General features: G+C 33.8%; 1 protein-coding gene and 2 pseudogenes across 2 annotated transcripts; all 3 read left to right on the top strand.

Moving 5' to 3' along the window:
* The window catches only part of LOC127902094 (uncharacterized), a 37,989-nt pseudogene extending 22,037 nt beyond the window's left edge, over positions 1 to 15,952 (top strand).
* Positions 7,435 to 9,659, top strand: LOC102623250 (MATH domain and coiled-coil domain-containing protein At2g42480-like). Of its 2 annotated transcripts, none has more exons than XM_052440568.1 (6): positions 7,435 to 7,668; positions 7,781 to 7,910; positions 8,007 to 8,176; positions 8,274 to 8,568; positions 9,017 to 9,183; positions 9,316 to 9,659. In XM_052440568.1, the coding sequence occupies exons 1-6, from the start codon at positions 7,653 to 7,655 to the stop codon at positions 9,459 to 9,461; spliced, it is 924 nt and encodes a 307-aa protein (XP_052296528.1). In that variant the 5' UTR covers positions 7,435 to 7,652; the 3' UTR covers positions 9,462 to 9,659. The 2 variants fall into 2 exon arrangements, with proteins under 2 accessions (XP_052296528.1, XP_052296529.1); XM_052440569.1 differs by having other exon boundaries at positions 7,436 to 7,668; positions 7,784 to 7,910.
* LOC102615300 (uncharacterized) lies at positions 11,398 to 15,952 on the top strand (annotated as a pseudogene).

The following is a 15,952-nucleotide window of genomic DNA, read 5'->3' as shown; positions in this document are numbered from 1 at the left end:
CACCCAAAGCATTTTAAGAAGTTATAGTCTGGTTTATGAGCAAATAACTTTTCATAGGGAGAGATTAGATTCAGTAAAGGTGTTGGAAGTCTGTTTATATGATATACAGTTGTATGGACAGCATCCCACCAAAATTTGAAAGGGAGAGTTGCCTGAGCTAAAAGAGTTAATCCCAGCTCAACTATATGCCTATGTTTCCTCTCAACCAAACCATTTTGATGATGAGTGTATGGACATGAATGCCTAAAGAGAATCTCATTTTGGTTAAGAAATTCATTAAACACTCTATATTCTCCCCCCCAGTCAGATTGCAACATCTTGACCTGAGTATTAAACTGATTTTCAACTTGGATTTTAAAGAGCTTGAAAACCTCAAAGGCTTCTGATTTGAGTTTAAATGGGTAAATCCAAGTATATCTGCTGTAATCATCAATGAAACTGATATAATACCTATAACCATTCCTAGACACAGTAGGTGATGGCCCCCATAGATCAGTATGAATTAGTTCTAACACCTGTTTGGTTTTTGTTTCAGTAGTTGGAAAGTGCTGTTTGTGGACTTTACCTAGCTGACAAGCTTCACACAAAACATGTGCAGAAGATAGAACAGATTTTTGAGAGACTTTAAGCTTAGAACAAGAGTTAAGCAAATGCATCAAAATGACAGAACTTGGATGTCCAAATTGTCTATGTAATATTGTCATATCATCAGGTTTCTGGTTACAATTATTTTGAACAGCATGATAACAAGCTTTATTAAGAGCTGTACAATTGTGAGAAGTTGAAGGAACATTCAAAAAGGACAACATAGACACTGGTTTATTCAATTGAAAGTGAGACATATGGGATGCAGGTGAGGAGTTTTTGGTTTTCAACAGCAGCTTGTATAGACCTTTCTCAGCAAAACCCTGCAGAAGCACTTGTCCCTTCATGTCCTTTACAAAACAAACATTACCACAAAATTCAACAGATAAAGGGTTGTCAGATGTTAATCTAGAAATGCTCAACAAGTTTTTGGTAATTGATGGAACAAGTAACATGTCTTTAAGTGCTATAGCAGTGTGTGTAGGCTTTAGATTTGAGTGTGATGAAGCTCTATATGACAAAAAAGAATTTCCAATATGAGAGATGTGCAAACCTTGACCATTTCCAATAATAAGCTGATCCATACCTTTCTATTCCTCCCTGAGATGCAGATTATCCATGTTATTAGTCAGATGATGAGTAGCTCCACTATCCAAGTACCAGCCATCATCAGCAGGTCCTTCACAATTGGCTACAAATGCTGCTGCAGGAATATAAGAACCACTTCCAGAGTAACTGTTAGCAGTAGAGGAAGAATAAGCATTTGGTGACATGTAATTGAGATTATCATAGTCTTCATATCCTTGATAAGGAGTAAAGCCCTCAAAATTACTGAAATAAGCTGCTCTTGGTCCTTTACCCTTTCCAAAACCCCTTAGTGTAGGCATGTAATCTTCAACAAACCTATGCCAACAAACATCAGCAATGTGACCAGTCTTAAAACATATCTGACATGTTATCTCTTCTGAATTTCCAAAACTTCCTTGCATTCCATTTGAGCCAGTGAATCCACCTCTAGCAACTTGTGATGGATTTCTAGGTACTTGAAAGGAATTAAAAGTATTAGTTTGTCCAGGAGAGTATCCTCTACCATATCCTCCTCTGAAACCTCTAGAATGAAACCTCTGAGGGTGAACATTACCTCTTCCCATAATATGATTCCTACCGCCAAAGTTTCCAAAACCACCACCAGTATATCCTCCTCTTCTAAAACTACCTCTGGATTGAGCATAAAACATCTTGGGATAGTATGCATAATTTGCATTAAACATACCTTTATCTTCCTGTTCTTGCTCTAGTCTAGTTTCATGTGTAAGTAACAATGCATAAGCATCATCATACTCCATTTTAGATCCAGTTATGAAAGTGGCAATATCACTAAAACCAGATCCTAGTCCATTCAGTATGGTTAACATAAGATCCTTTTCTGTTATAGGACTTCCAGCACTAGCAAGCTTGTCAACTATAGATTTCATTTTTATGCAATAATCTTCAACATTTAAAGACTCCTTTTTGAGAGTATTCAATTCATATCTAAGCTGGAGAACCCTAGCTTCAGACTGAACACCAAATTTCTTTTCTAGAGTTTTCCAAACATCAAACGAACTTGCACAATTGATAACAAGGCTTAGATTACCTTCATTTATTGATGACAACAACCATCCGAGTAAGGTTTGATCCAGTGATCTCCAATTTTAATATTCTGGATTATCAACCTTCTGAGTAGATCCATTAATACCAGCAAGAATAAGATATCTCTCAGGTGCTGGTTTGTCTCCTGTGATGAAGTCCTCCAGTCGATTTCCTCTAATTGAAGCTAGAACTTGTGAACGCCATAGCAAGTAATTTGAGCGATCTAATTTGATTGGATTCGTGAAAGAGAAATTGATTTGAGCGTATTGATTTGTATTATTTGTTTGCTGGTTACTAGAGCTTGCTCTCTGTGGCTCTGATACCATATTGAAATGTTAAAAACAGAGCAGACAGATTTGTTTGGCTTTCGAGAAAATGAAAGAAAATGAATATTCTAGATCTTTATTTCTTTGCTTACTATTTTCTTAGTTACAAATCTTGGCAATCATGATTATATATATATACATGCTTCTAATCACAGAGCTGAACTTAAAACAATACTAACAGAATACAGAGACTACATAACAGACTTTGCTGAGCTGTCACTCTAACTCCTAACTGCTAAGCTGACTGGATACCAGATCACACGTGCCAAGTGTGTACATTCTTTGGATGATTGATGGGCTTCCTTAACAAAGAATAAAAAAGTGTGTTGCTAAATGCACGACTGATTGATATGCTTTTATTGGTTATAAATACCCATAAATCAAATATATCAAAAAATTGAGAAATAAAATAATGAGCACTTGAAGAAATTTTGTTAATTATTCTCTTATTGACTTACTTGTTAGAAATTTTAACCCTTTTAATTTCATTTTATTTATATTATATGTATCCATAATCTGAATACTTCCCAATTTGATCTACAACAAATTGGGAGTTTATGAAACTGCAACGCATTCCGATTCTGTACAAATTTTTTATAAGAGTATTATTGAACACATTCAAGCTATACTCCCACTAAAGAGTGGGAAAAAACTGAAAAGAGATGAATGAGATGTATTTAAAAGATCTCTTTCACTAAAGAGTGGTCATCATTAACAAACAGAAAACCCAACAGTTGAGATGAGGCCGGGAGAAAACTGAAAAGAGATGTAAAGTTTTCTTCTTTTTATTATTATTTTTTAAAAAAATATTAAATATGCTAAAAAAATACTATGAAATACATTCATTCAATATAACAACACAACTTTAAGTACCTAAAAGACCTATTTTTGTCCCCCTCTCTCTCTCTCTCTCTCAATTTTTTTGTTAGTTTTCTCTTTTTTTTAAAAAAAAAGTTACACATTTTTTTAATTTAATATTTTGTTCGTTATAATACATAATAAATTACTTAATTATAGTTAGATAATCATGGAATAATTAACAAATTATTTAATCATAATTCGTATATATTCGATAATATTCGAGCAATTTAAAAATTAATTAAATCAAATCAAATATAGATCGAAAATGAATACGAGTATCATAAGGCAAATGCTATGTTACAATTAATGTAACTTACACACTCAACAACAACCACACAAATTGTGTGGGCCCATTATTTGTGTGGTTGTTGTTGAGTGTTTATGTTACATTAATTGTAACATAGGGGCTCCCGTATCATAATTATGTAACCTTTGAGGTCGAGACTAGTTGTCACCATGAGAAAAGGGCGCGCAAGCATATGCGTCTATGGCCGTTCCAATAGAAGGGCATTTTAGACTTTTCATTACATATTTGTCATGTTTATGGAATTTTAATTTCGTTGATGGCATATTCTGTGCAAATTAAATTCCTCAAAATTTCCTCTTTATATACATATAAAAGCTGACACGATGGACGGTTGAACCCTCAAGACCGAAGCGGGATGGGTAACCAGGATCGAAATTTCCGGCGGCTTCAATAAACGAATCCATAGATTTTACTTGGGAGAAAAGAAACATCAAAATATTATAAAAAAATACACAAAATATGCCATTAAAAAAATACTATAAAATACATTCATTCAATATAAAAACACAACCTAAGTACCCAAATACCTATTTTTTCCCTCTATCTCTCTCTCAATTTTTTGTTAGTTTTTCTTTTTTATAAAAAAAAGTTACAAACTTTTTTAATTTAATTTTTTGCTCGGTATAATACATAGATAAATTGCTTAATTATAGTTAGATAGTCATGGAATAATTAACAAATTATTGAATCATAATCTGTATATTTTCGATAATATTCAAGCAATTAAAAAATTGATTAAATAAAACCAAATGTAGATCGAGAATGTATATGATTACCATAATTATGTAACCATTGAGGTCGAGACTGGTTGTCAGCTTGAGAAAATGTCGCTCAACCGTATGTAATGGGTGTAGGCAGAGGCGTGTCCGCGTGTCCATGGCCGTTCCAGTGTAAGGGCATTTTAGACTTTCCCTCACATGTTTTGTCATGTTTATGGAATTTTAATTTCATTGATGGCATATTCGGGGCAAAATTAAATTCCTCAAAATTTCCTCTTTATGCACCTATAAAAGCTGACACGATGCCTTTCAAAAACCAAAAACCAAAAAAAAAAAAAACTGACACGTTGAACAGTTGAACACTTGAGACCGAAGCGTGATGGGTAACCAAGATCGAAATTTCTGGTGTTGGTGGTGGTGATAATGATATGTATGATACTGCTATGGGATATACTAACAACGCATTGCAATGCAATATTCTTTGTTTCACGGTTTTATGATATTTTTCAAATTTGATCTTGGTAATTTGATTTAACTGTATGGTAGCGTGGGTTATTCGGAATTTGGTTATTGATGCTTGCTAAAGATCTATTGTATGAAAGCAGAGGAGAGTAATGGAGTTTTGTTGTGGCTAGGAATTGATTTCTTGGAGTAATAATGTGGCTTACCACTAGCTTGGCCAGACAGAGAACGGCTTATTAGCAAAGGCAACGGACAGAAGGAACCAAAATTTTAGGTTTTCTAAGAATAGGGAGAGGGTGAAACAAATAAACTTACAAATTTATAACAGATCCTGAAAACCTAATTTCAAATGTTTATCCAGATGTCAGTGTTGTTGTCTACTCATATTATATATTTTTAGCAGTCCAACATAACGATTTTTAGTAATTTTTATACTCAACTAAAAATTATGAAATTAAACATACAATAAGTAGACATAATAAGGAAAATTGGCGAAGTTAGACATGCTGCTGAAAATCAGAATTTTCCAACACAATTGTTCTAATTTCGAAAATTCACAACAAATTGATTAGTTGCAATCTCTTTGCACAAAATACATCATTGAAAACCTTGAGATGTCTACTTTAATTTTATGGTGCAGAAATTAAATAAAAAATAAAGGAAAAATAGTAATCAAATCACGCTGCTCATGCCTCATAATGCCTGACTGGTCATTCATGATAAAAAGAACAATACATGCATTCATCATCAAATACATAAGATCGTATTAGAGAGCATGAATTAAAGAAGGATAAATACCTCAAAACTTCTTTCAAACATGCATAAAAGAAGACCTTGGAATTCATTTTTTAATACATTTTTATTTGGTTGAAGAATTTTAAATCATAGGGAGATAGGAAGAGTTTAAGTTTTATAAAAACAAATGCTTTTATAAAAATACATTGTGCGATAGATAGATATTCCCTCATAAATTATTTTTAAAAAATAAATAAAAAGAATTATAACTTATCTCAAATAATGCTAATTAAAATAAATTTGCAACAAAAGATAAACAATTAAATAGATAAGCATAATTAAATTCAAACAAATAATTAGAGATGGGTGTTACATTGGGAGTGGCCAAAATTTGTTAAACTCGGTTACTTGAACAATGCTAGCAATGGTTTTCTTGTGAATGATGTGTGCATTGTGGAAACAGAGGTGCCTGTGCTCGGAACTTCCAAAGCCCTGTAATATATACTCTAATTAGCATTGTTACTCTTGCAAGAAAATTGGAATGCCAATTTTTAATTTTGTTTCTTATAATAAAAGTTAATCTCATTGTACCCATATATTCTGGTAAAGAAATTCTTATGCTGACATTCAATAATTGGCGGTTAATTGTTTGTTAAGTCTCCACATGGAGATTAGATGTGATGCCTTCTTATGGATTAAGCCTGTGATATCTAATTCATTGTTGTATTTCTCTCTTTATATTTTGCCTTATAGTTGCGCTAGGTAAGGTATTATAGGTTTTTTATCTTACAAGTGTAAAATAAAGTTAACCTATCTTTCAAATCACATCAATAAATGTTTACTAAATACTTAAGTGCTGCTTAACCACAATAGCAAATCGGCCCAAAATTTGGAAATTAATTATATAACATTTGATAATAAAAAACAGAACAATTAAAATATTGATTCAACTCGTTGATATATACATTTTTTGATTGGAGGGTATTTTTGTTCACTTGTATTGTAGTTGTTTTCTTTCCCATTACCATTCCATTCTTACAACCAAGCAAAGAAATCAATATTCCATAACCAAACCAAACAAATTAAAGAAATCAATATTCCTTTACCCTTTCCATTCCATTCTTGCAACTATCAGTTTCCAAATTTTGGTGAATGTCAATAGTCATTCTGACACTTTCTGAAAATTTAATGTTACCATTCCATTCTTGCAACTATCAATTTCCAAATTTTGGTGAATGTCAATAGTCATTTTGATACTTTCTGAAAATTTACCCTTTCCATTCCATTCTTGTAACTATCAGTTTCCAAATTTTGGTGAATGTCAATAGTCATTTTGACACTTTCTTTCCCATTACCATTACATTCTTGCAACCAAACAAAGAAATCAATATTCCTTAACAAAACCAAACAAATTAAAGAAATCAATATTCCTTTACCCTTTCCATTCCATTCTTGCAACTATCAGTTTGCAAATTTTGGTGAATGTCAATAGTCATTCTGACATTTTTTGAAAATTTAATGTTACCATTCCATTCTTGCAACTATCAATTTCCAAATTTTGGTGAATATCAATAGTCATTCTGATACTTTTTGAAAATTTACCCATTCTTGTAACTATCAGTTTCCAAATTTTGGTGAATGTCAATAGTCATTTTGACACTTTCTTTCCCATTACCATTCCATTCTTGCAACCAAACAAAGAAATCAATATTCCTTAACCAAACCAAACAAATTAAAGAAATCAATATTCCTTTACCCTTTCCATTCCATTCTTGCAACTATCAGTTTCCAAATTTTGGTGAATGTCAATAGTCATTCTGACACTTTCTGAAAATTTAGTGTTGAATTGTATAAACCCTCAACCTTGATGCTTTATATATACCATGGCCCTTTTTAGATATTTTAAAGAAGAAAGGTTACTCTTGAGATAACTCTAACCCTTAAAAAATCTTATTCTAATCAATCTTTCTTCTATACTCTTTTTAGTACTTGAAGAGTTATAGTAGTTTGAAGGAATTTGTTGCAATGGAAAATCAAGTTGGTACGTTATCAGGCTCTTTCCCCAGCTCCCTTTCTCTATGTATGTTTATATATGTAAATCGAACACTTTTAGCTTGTTATTTTCTTATCAGTGTTAAAATGACTCTTGACAGCAGTTTCAATATCCATTTCACATGTACCACCGGCTCATTTCCTACTCAAAATACAGACATTTTCGTCCCTTCTAGAAAATAAAGTGGAAAGTTATGAATCTTCGGAATTTAATGTTGGAAGCCACAAATGGTATGGCCTAAAACTTAGTACACTAATATTAAGATTACCTTATTACTTAATTATATATCATAATCTAATATGTTATTTAATTCATTATGGTTTCAGGAAACTTGTTTTGTACCCAAATGGAAATAAAAAAAAAAAGGTGAAAGATCACATCTCACTCTACTTGGCAATGGCAGACTCAAGTTCTTTTGGTTTCGGTTGGGAAGTCTTTGTGATTTTTCGCCTGTTTGTGCATGATCAGAACGAAGACACGTACTTGATTCCTCAAGGTTGATTATTAAACTCAAGAATATTTATGATCATTTTGTTCTTAATTATTTAACTGAGAGCTAATCAATGATTTGACGTTACTTCATCATGTGGTAGATGCAATGGGAAATGAAAGACGTTTTCATGGGTTGAAGCTTGAATGGGGTTTTGATCAATTCATCCCGCTTAAAGAATTTAACGATGCGTCAAATGGATATCTTGTGGGAGATACATGTGTTTTTGGAGCAGAAGTCTTTGTTAAAGAAAGGAACATAGTCAAAGGAGAGTGCCTTTCCATGAAGAAATTCACATCTGCTTCCCCTTATAAGTATGTTTGGAAGATCAAGAACTTTTCAAACTTGGAGGCAAAGCGTTACGAATCAGAAGTATTCGTTGCTGGAGATCAAAAGTGGTACATATACTTTCTGAATTGCTGTTCAAGTACAGACGTTCGAGAGTTTTAAAAATTCGGATTTGAACTATGACAAGTTGTACTTTTAACAACGATTTACAACTCTAATGTATCATAGACTAAATCTAGACATTTGTACCTGAGCATAACTAATACTTAGGTTCATTTGTACATGCGCGATATATTTCTGATGCCGATGCAAAAGAAATTCTTTTGAGTAGTTTTGAATAATACAACTTGTTAAAATAATGCATCATGTTAAAACCACTTCTTCAAATGTGTAATGTAAAATGATTTGCACAAATTTTTTTTATTTATCTATTCATATATATAATCTAAACATCACATCTGAAAGTTAATGTTTTGATAATTTGTTAAATGGAACTTCTTAGTAAATATGTACAATTGAATGCCGAGACTTAAACTTTACCCTTCTTGATTTTTTCAGGAAGATACAACTCTATCCCAAGGGATACGGAGTAACTAGTGGCAGTCATATTTCTATGTACTTGGCATTGGCTGACTTGTCAACTATAACTCGTGGTTTTAAAATATACGTGCATTTCACACTGCGAATCCGGAATCAAGTGCGGGGAAAGCATAAAGAAGCAAAAGGTAATTAAATAAAAAAATTATTATCCCAAACTTATTTCACAGGTGCATGAATTAATGCAATAGTACTGCAACTATAAGCTTTATAGCTACATACAAATAACTTGAGGCTTTCTTTATTGTTGTTTCATGCAGCAAGTATATGGTTCAGGTCCTCATGGGGTTGGCCAAGATTTGCTGAACTCAGTTACTTAAACGAGGCCGGCAATGGTTTTCTTGTGAATGATGTGTGCACTGTGGAAGCAGAGGTTTCTGTTCTTGGAATTTCAAAAGCATTGTGATAATTTAAATTCTCGTTGTTGTTATGTGATATATCTATTCATCTCTTGGTAAAAAGAATGTGTATTTTACACTAATAACTTTAGGAAGTGAGTTGCAAAAGCAGCTCCATGATTTATGATGTATGTGTGTATCATCATACTCCTTGAAATATAATATACATAACACCTTAAGAATCAAAAAATATATATGCTTTATTGGCTATAAATACCCATCAATCAAATTTTTCAAGAGATTGAGAAATGAAATAGTGAACACGCGAAGAAGTTCTGCTAATCATTCTACCATTGACTTATTATTATTTTGCTCCTTTTAACTTCATGCCATTTTTATTGTTTGACATATTTGTACCCCTTTTTTATTCAAGTAAAGAGGTGTATTTAAAAGATCTCTTTCACTAAAACAGTGGCATTATAAAAAAAAAAAAACAGAGAACCCAACAGTTGAGATGAGGCTGGGAGAACTCAAAGAGATGTAGAGTTTTTTTTTTTTTTTTTTTGAATTTTAAATATGCCGTAAAAATGGCCAATTTCCAGAACTACGCCTGCTTTCGGCTTTATTCACTTATATGAGATTACCACCGAGTGAATTGCACAAAGACTATAAAATACATTCATTCAATATAGCAACACAAATTCAATACCTAAAAAACCTATTTTGCCCCTCTCTCTCCAATTTTTTTTAAAAAAAGTGACAGGCTTTCTTTAGTTTAATTTTTCGTTCGCTATAATGCATAGATAAATTACTTAAGTACAATTAGATAATTATGGAATAATTAACAAATAATTTAATCATAATTAGTTCATTTTTGATAATATTTGAGTAATTAAAAAATTAAATATAGATCGAATATGAAAATGAGTCTCACAATTATGTAACTATTGGTTAAAATAAAGTCGAGTATAGTTGTCAACTAAAAAAAAGGTCGAGCAGCTAACTAATGGGTGTGGGTAGGGATGGCAATTGTACCCGCAAACCCGCCCAAACCCACCCGTCAAAACCCACCCGTTGCTGGTGGGTTTTGTATTATAAATTAAAACCCGCACATGGATGCGGGTGGGTTTGGTATTAACCTTATATCCGGTGGATACCCGCATGGATATCCACCAAACCCGCAATATTTTTTTCAAATATTTTTAATTTAATTTTAATCTATAAATGTATAAAGAAAATAATATCATTAATCAAATTACCAAATAGCCGAAGGCTCAAAGTTGTGTATGTGTGTATGTGGCCTATCTCATATTCTAAAGTCATAATCTAAAGAAAACTAAAGGCATTTTCCTTCGAATTAGTATTTGAAAATATTAATCTTAATTATTATTATAGGCATTGTGTTGGATGGATGCTTATGGTGGTGAATGAAATGAATATCTTCTCTTGGAGCTTATTTTAAATGATAATATGAAATGTAATTATTATTTTTAGATACTAGTTTGTATTTTTTAAATGAATTTGTGTAATTTATACTTAAATTTGAGAATTTGTGTTGAATTGATGTGGAAATTTTAATTTTTCATTTACATTGTTTAAATATAAAATTGAGTATGTTATATGGAATTTGAGGTTATTATTATAAATTTATATATTAAACATTTGTGATTTTAAATACGGAAACCCGCAAAAAATCCGTCGGATATCATTGCGGGTTTGGTAATTGTTAAAACCCGCTGCGGGTGGATTTTTGTAACAAAATTAAAACCCGCTGCGGGTTGCAGGTGGGTTTGGTAATTTAAATTTTGTGCGGGTTTGGGTTTGGTAATGGCAAACCCGCTGCGGGCGGTGCCCATTGCCATCCCTAGGTGTGGGTAGAGTGTGTCATTCTAATGGAAGGGCTTTCTAGACTTTTCCTCACATATTTGTCATGTTTATGGCAATTTCATTTTTATTGATGGCATAATCCTCAAAACTTCCTCTTTATATACATATGAAGTCCGGAGATAATAAACGGATAAACACTCTAAGGCCGAAGCGTGATGGGTAACCAAGATCGAAATTTCTGGCGGCTCGAATCAAGGGATCCATCGATGCTTCTCTGAAGCGAGAGATCCATAGATACTTCTCTGAAGCGAGGGATCCATAGATACTTGGGAGAAAAGAAACATCAAAATATAAAAAATATCCAAAAATAAATAAACATAAAACAAAAAAAAAGTGCATAAATACACGAACAATACAGAGAGAGAGAGAGAGTTCTAGAAAGAGAGACAATGGTGCTATGGGAGATCACATTGGGAACAGCGTATTTCTTGGGGATGAAGAGGACGTACAGGCTTGCTTTGAGGATTCAGGGCCGCGTTATCAGCCCTAAGCACCCCCGGATTCGTCAATTTGTTCACCGGTATATTTGTGTTACCGTTGTTGTTATTATTATTTGATTATTTTATTTTGTTTGGAGTTTGATTTTGATTAATTTGTAGCTTGATGGGTTAGCAATCAATAGGTTTATTAGCAGATGGGTTTAATTAAGCTAGGTGGTTTCAAGTGTTAATTTTCAGTAATGGGTTCTGTAGCTATGCTCATTACGGCAATAAGAGCTGTTGATTTTGGAGTCAAAAGAGGTTTATGATGATGATGGTGGTGTTCGTGGTGTTGATAATGATATGTATTATACTGATATGGGATATATTAACAATACATTGCAATGCAATGTTCTTGTGTTTCACGATTTTATGATATTTTTCAAAATTGATCTTGGTAATTTGATTTAAGTGCATAGTAGTGTGTGTTATTTTGAATTTGGTTATTGATGCTTGCTAAAGATCTAATGTAACAAAGCTGGGGAGAGTAATGGAGTGTTTTGTGGCTAGGAATTGATTTCTTGTAGAAGTAATGTGGCTTAATAGCGGCTAGACAGAGAACTGCTTATTAGCAAAGGCAACGGACAGAAGGATCCAAAATTTTAGGTTTTCTAAGAATAGGGGGAGAGGGTGAAGCAAATAAAAATTACAAATGTGTAAAAGATCCTGAAAACCTAATTTCAAAAGTTTATCCAGATATGAGTGTTGTCGTCTACTTATGTTATATATTGCAGTGAAAGTAAACCATGTTTACCTTACAGAAACTATTTTTGTGTGAACTTAACTATGGAGTAACTATATAGGAAGCAACAGACATGAGCTATCCTTGTAGCATCTCCTAATTACTTATATATTTCCTTAGGAAGTACTCCTATGCCATCAAAAACCATAAAAGCCTGTGTTCTTTAGGGAGGTATTGTATGGATTTTGGTTTTCTTTTGGGGTCAAAGATTGATAGAATTTCTCCTTGCTCTTCCCTTGTATTCTCTCTTCTCACTACCTATTGTACGATTCTTTCTTCTATTTCCTTTTCTTCAAAAAAAATTTAGCTGAAATTTCTACCTTCTAATGCCTCTTCAATGGGATTTTGATGGATTATGTGGAGTTGATTGCGTCGAATCTGAATTCTATATGTTGCAGCAATGCATCCTGCGGAATGGGATTATCTTAGGATATGTGTCCACGATTATGACGGCTTGTATTTGCCTATGTATTATCATCTCTTTGAAAAGTCCACAATTATGATGGCTTGTCTTTGACTATGTATTAATCATCTCTTTGAAAAGTTACTTTGATGGTGGTTCATAAATTGTTATTCATGGTCTGAATTTTCTGTCTGAGTGCCATGCCACTAGACCATCTCTTAAAATGGAAGTTTTCTTGTTAGATGCACCTGTTGTACTCTATTTGTCTACTTTTGAGTGTGCCCCATCTTGGCTAATCCGATGAACTTATTGCTTCCAATCTTATGAGCTCCATTGAAGTTTAGTTGTACAGAGGCCAAATATGTGCGTGAATACAACTATAACAAAGTAGTATTTTATTTGCGTTAAATATGTAAGAATATGGAAGGAAAAACTTTAGAATAGTACTTCAACTAGTTCATCGTGCATCCTGACATTTCTACTTCAGCTTGGTTGTAAGCTGATGTGAATGGTTCACATTGACTTGATATCATATGCAATATGAGAGACCACTGGGCTCCTCCCTGAAAGCAATTATTCTTCCCTATCTGACTTAGAATGGCCCTGTGCCTTTCATAATAAAATCAGCTTCTAAATCTGTGATCTTATGACATATTGGATAGGCTAGGTTGCTGAATTTGTGATTTAACCAATTATGGAGCAAAGCCAATCCTTTAAAGGATTAAGAGAAGTTACTATCAACTCAGTTGATTGTTGAATATCCGCAACTGCAACCTGCATTCTCTCATTCTAGATTGGTGCATAATTTCTATTGAAAAGTTTTGCAAACCTCCAACTAGTTTTGTCTGTGTGCCCATTATGGGATTTGAATCAACTTTTAGATTTGCCATATCAAACTTTTAACAAAATGTTTTTGCTGTTTTGGCATTATGTTGAACCCTTGATGTCAAAGCAACTTGTTTGCCAGCTTCTTGTAGTACCTGTAGGTGAAGCAGTTAGAGAGTCTCATATGTATTCCTGTGAACTTATTATCCAATCAAGCTACAATGCTCGGATACCAGAACTAATTTCATTATTATGAGCACATTCTTAAATTGCTGTCTCTCTTTAGGAGATGTGAAGATTTTGGAGAAGCACAAGTACTAACGTCCAAAGCTGGAGATCATAGCTGTACTCTTGTTTAGTTCAGAGAGACTGTTTTGAAATGATAGATTGAAAGTTCTTCTGTGCTTTTCTTTTTAATGGGCCGTTGTATTGTGATGTTTATTAGTAGGACGTTATTAACTTCATGAAAGTAAGTTACCGGGCACATATTTTTGCTCCAGAATCCTTCCGATCTAGTGCATAAAATGGAAATCCTAAATTAGTTAATTGTTTCAATACTTTGGACTTTGAATTGATTTAGTATGCCTCATGAAGCCAATAATTGCACATCCTCCACTCTTAGAGTCTCAGTGTGATATTGCCCACGGTACTGCCTGAGCATTGCATTCTTCCCACTGGTGGGCTCATTGGACTCCATTTTACTGTTTAACTACTGCTGTTATGTCAATTACTAGCTGGCAAATACTGTTATTTCTACAATTGTTTTGAATAATAACAAATTTATTACTCCAACTTGAACTGCCATTGTTTTTTGAAGACTGACCTTCATTCTTCATTGATTTTTTCCACAGCCGAGTATGTGCTGCCTTTGATGTTGCTCTCAAGTTTCACAGGAACATACATGAGAGGGACATAGAAGTTGGTAGAAATGCTGGATTCTACGTTGGCTTGACTGAATGAAACCATCTGCCCAGATACGTGGCCCCCCTGAGAAACCTTCACATGGCCCCAGCATGAGCATGACCAACCATGGAATGAAGTTCTCGAATCCAAAAACTCCTGGAGTCCAAACATCTAGAAACAAGGAATCTGATAGACATCTGTTTAGCTCATCAAAAAATATATGGCCTAAACCACCCTTTTCTACCATTGCCATGATGATGCGGCATCCAAGGCCTGCGGGAATGACAACCCATTATAGGCATCTTGAGACAAATGGATCTGATCTGTTGAGTTTGAACTACAATAGAAATGGGTTTGATGGAGTCCTGCGAAAGGACATTATGCAGTGGTTGCTGCAAAAGTGAAGGTAGAAGCTTTTCAGACACCTGTTAGTTTCTGAAGTTTTAATTGCCAATAATTCAGTTAAAATATCTCACTCAAACCGCTCGCATTATTGGACTCCTAAATTTGAAATTCATCCATGCGAGTTATGGTCCTGTTGCTTGATCATCAAGCCTTGATCACTAATTTCTGAAGGGCTGCGTGCTGCGAAAGCTGGCAAAGCTAGGTTTTAGTTGTTTTGCTTCTTTACTGAAAGATGGAATTGTTCTCTCTGTTTTCAGTGACTCTAGGTTTTGTGTTTTCGAACCAGTAACTGCATAGTTGCTTCTGGTAATGTTTGTTTGTTTCTTTGTTTGTGAAGCACATTCCTCCAGATTGGAAACGGCTGTGGTGATGGCGAACATCTTTCTCTGTACTTGGCTTTTGGAGATTCCACAGTCAAGGTGATTGAAGTATATATATATGCAGAGCATACATTGCGAATCATAGATCAAGTGGGGGCAAAACATAAATCTTTTTGAGGTAAAATATTTGTGTTTACATGCAATTAGTAATTGAGGCAAATCCAATGACTGTAACGCGAATGTTCCGTTTTACTCTAGTAGAGAATAAAGACTGATTCAATACACCAAGCGATAACTGGGGCCGGCCAAGATTCGATTCATTGAGTGAGTTAGATGAGCCAGAGACTGGATTTCTAGTGAATGGCGTTTGCGTGGTGGAAGCTGAGGTCACTGTGCTTGGAATTTCCAAGCCATTATAACAAGTAATTAATTGTCCTCCAAATGGGTTCTTTTATTGTGTGATGCTGACTGCCTGGCTAATCTAGGAAATTTATTTTAGCTATCAGGAAATTTATTTCTCTTGTGGTTTTCCAAAATAACTCTTACATTGCTTATTGTTTATGCTGTCAAGTGTCAAGCTAACTTTTTAGTGTTA

This window comes from Citrus sinensis, chromosome 5 (genome assembly GCF_022201045.2).
Source record: "Citrus sinensis cultivar Valencia sweet orange chromosome 5, DVS_A1.0, whole genome shotgun sequence".
Classification (NCBI taxonomy): Eukaryota; Viridiplantae; Streptophyta; class Magnoliopsida; order Sapindales; family Rutaceae; genus Citrus; species Citrus sinensis.
The sequence above is the reverse complement of the archived record's forward strand: the minus strand, read 5'-3'. Positions and strand labels throughout refer to the sequence as shown.

Bases quoted from the DNA above. Each gene is read 5' to 3' on its own strand.
- LOC102623250 (XM_052440568.1), top strand. The intron at 7,911-8,006 runs GTATGGCCTAAA...TTATGGTTTCAG, and splicing joins AATGTTGGAAGCCACAAATG to GAAACTTGTTTTGTACCCAA. The intron at 8,569-9,016 runs GTACATATACTT...TGATTTTTTCAG, and splicing joins GTTGCTGGAGATCAAAAGTG to GAAGATACAACTCTATCCCA.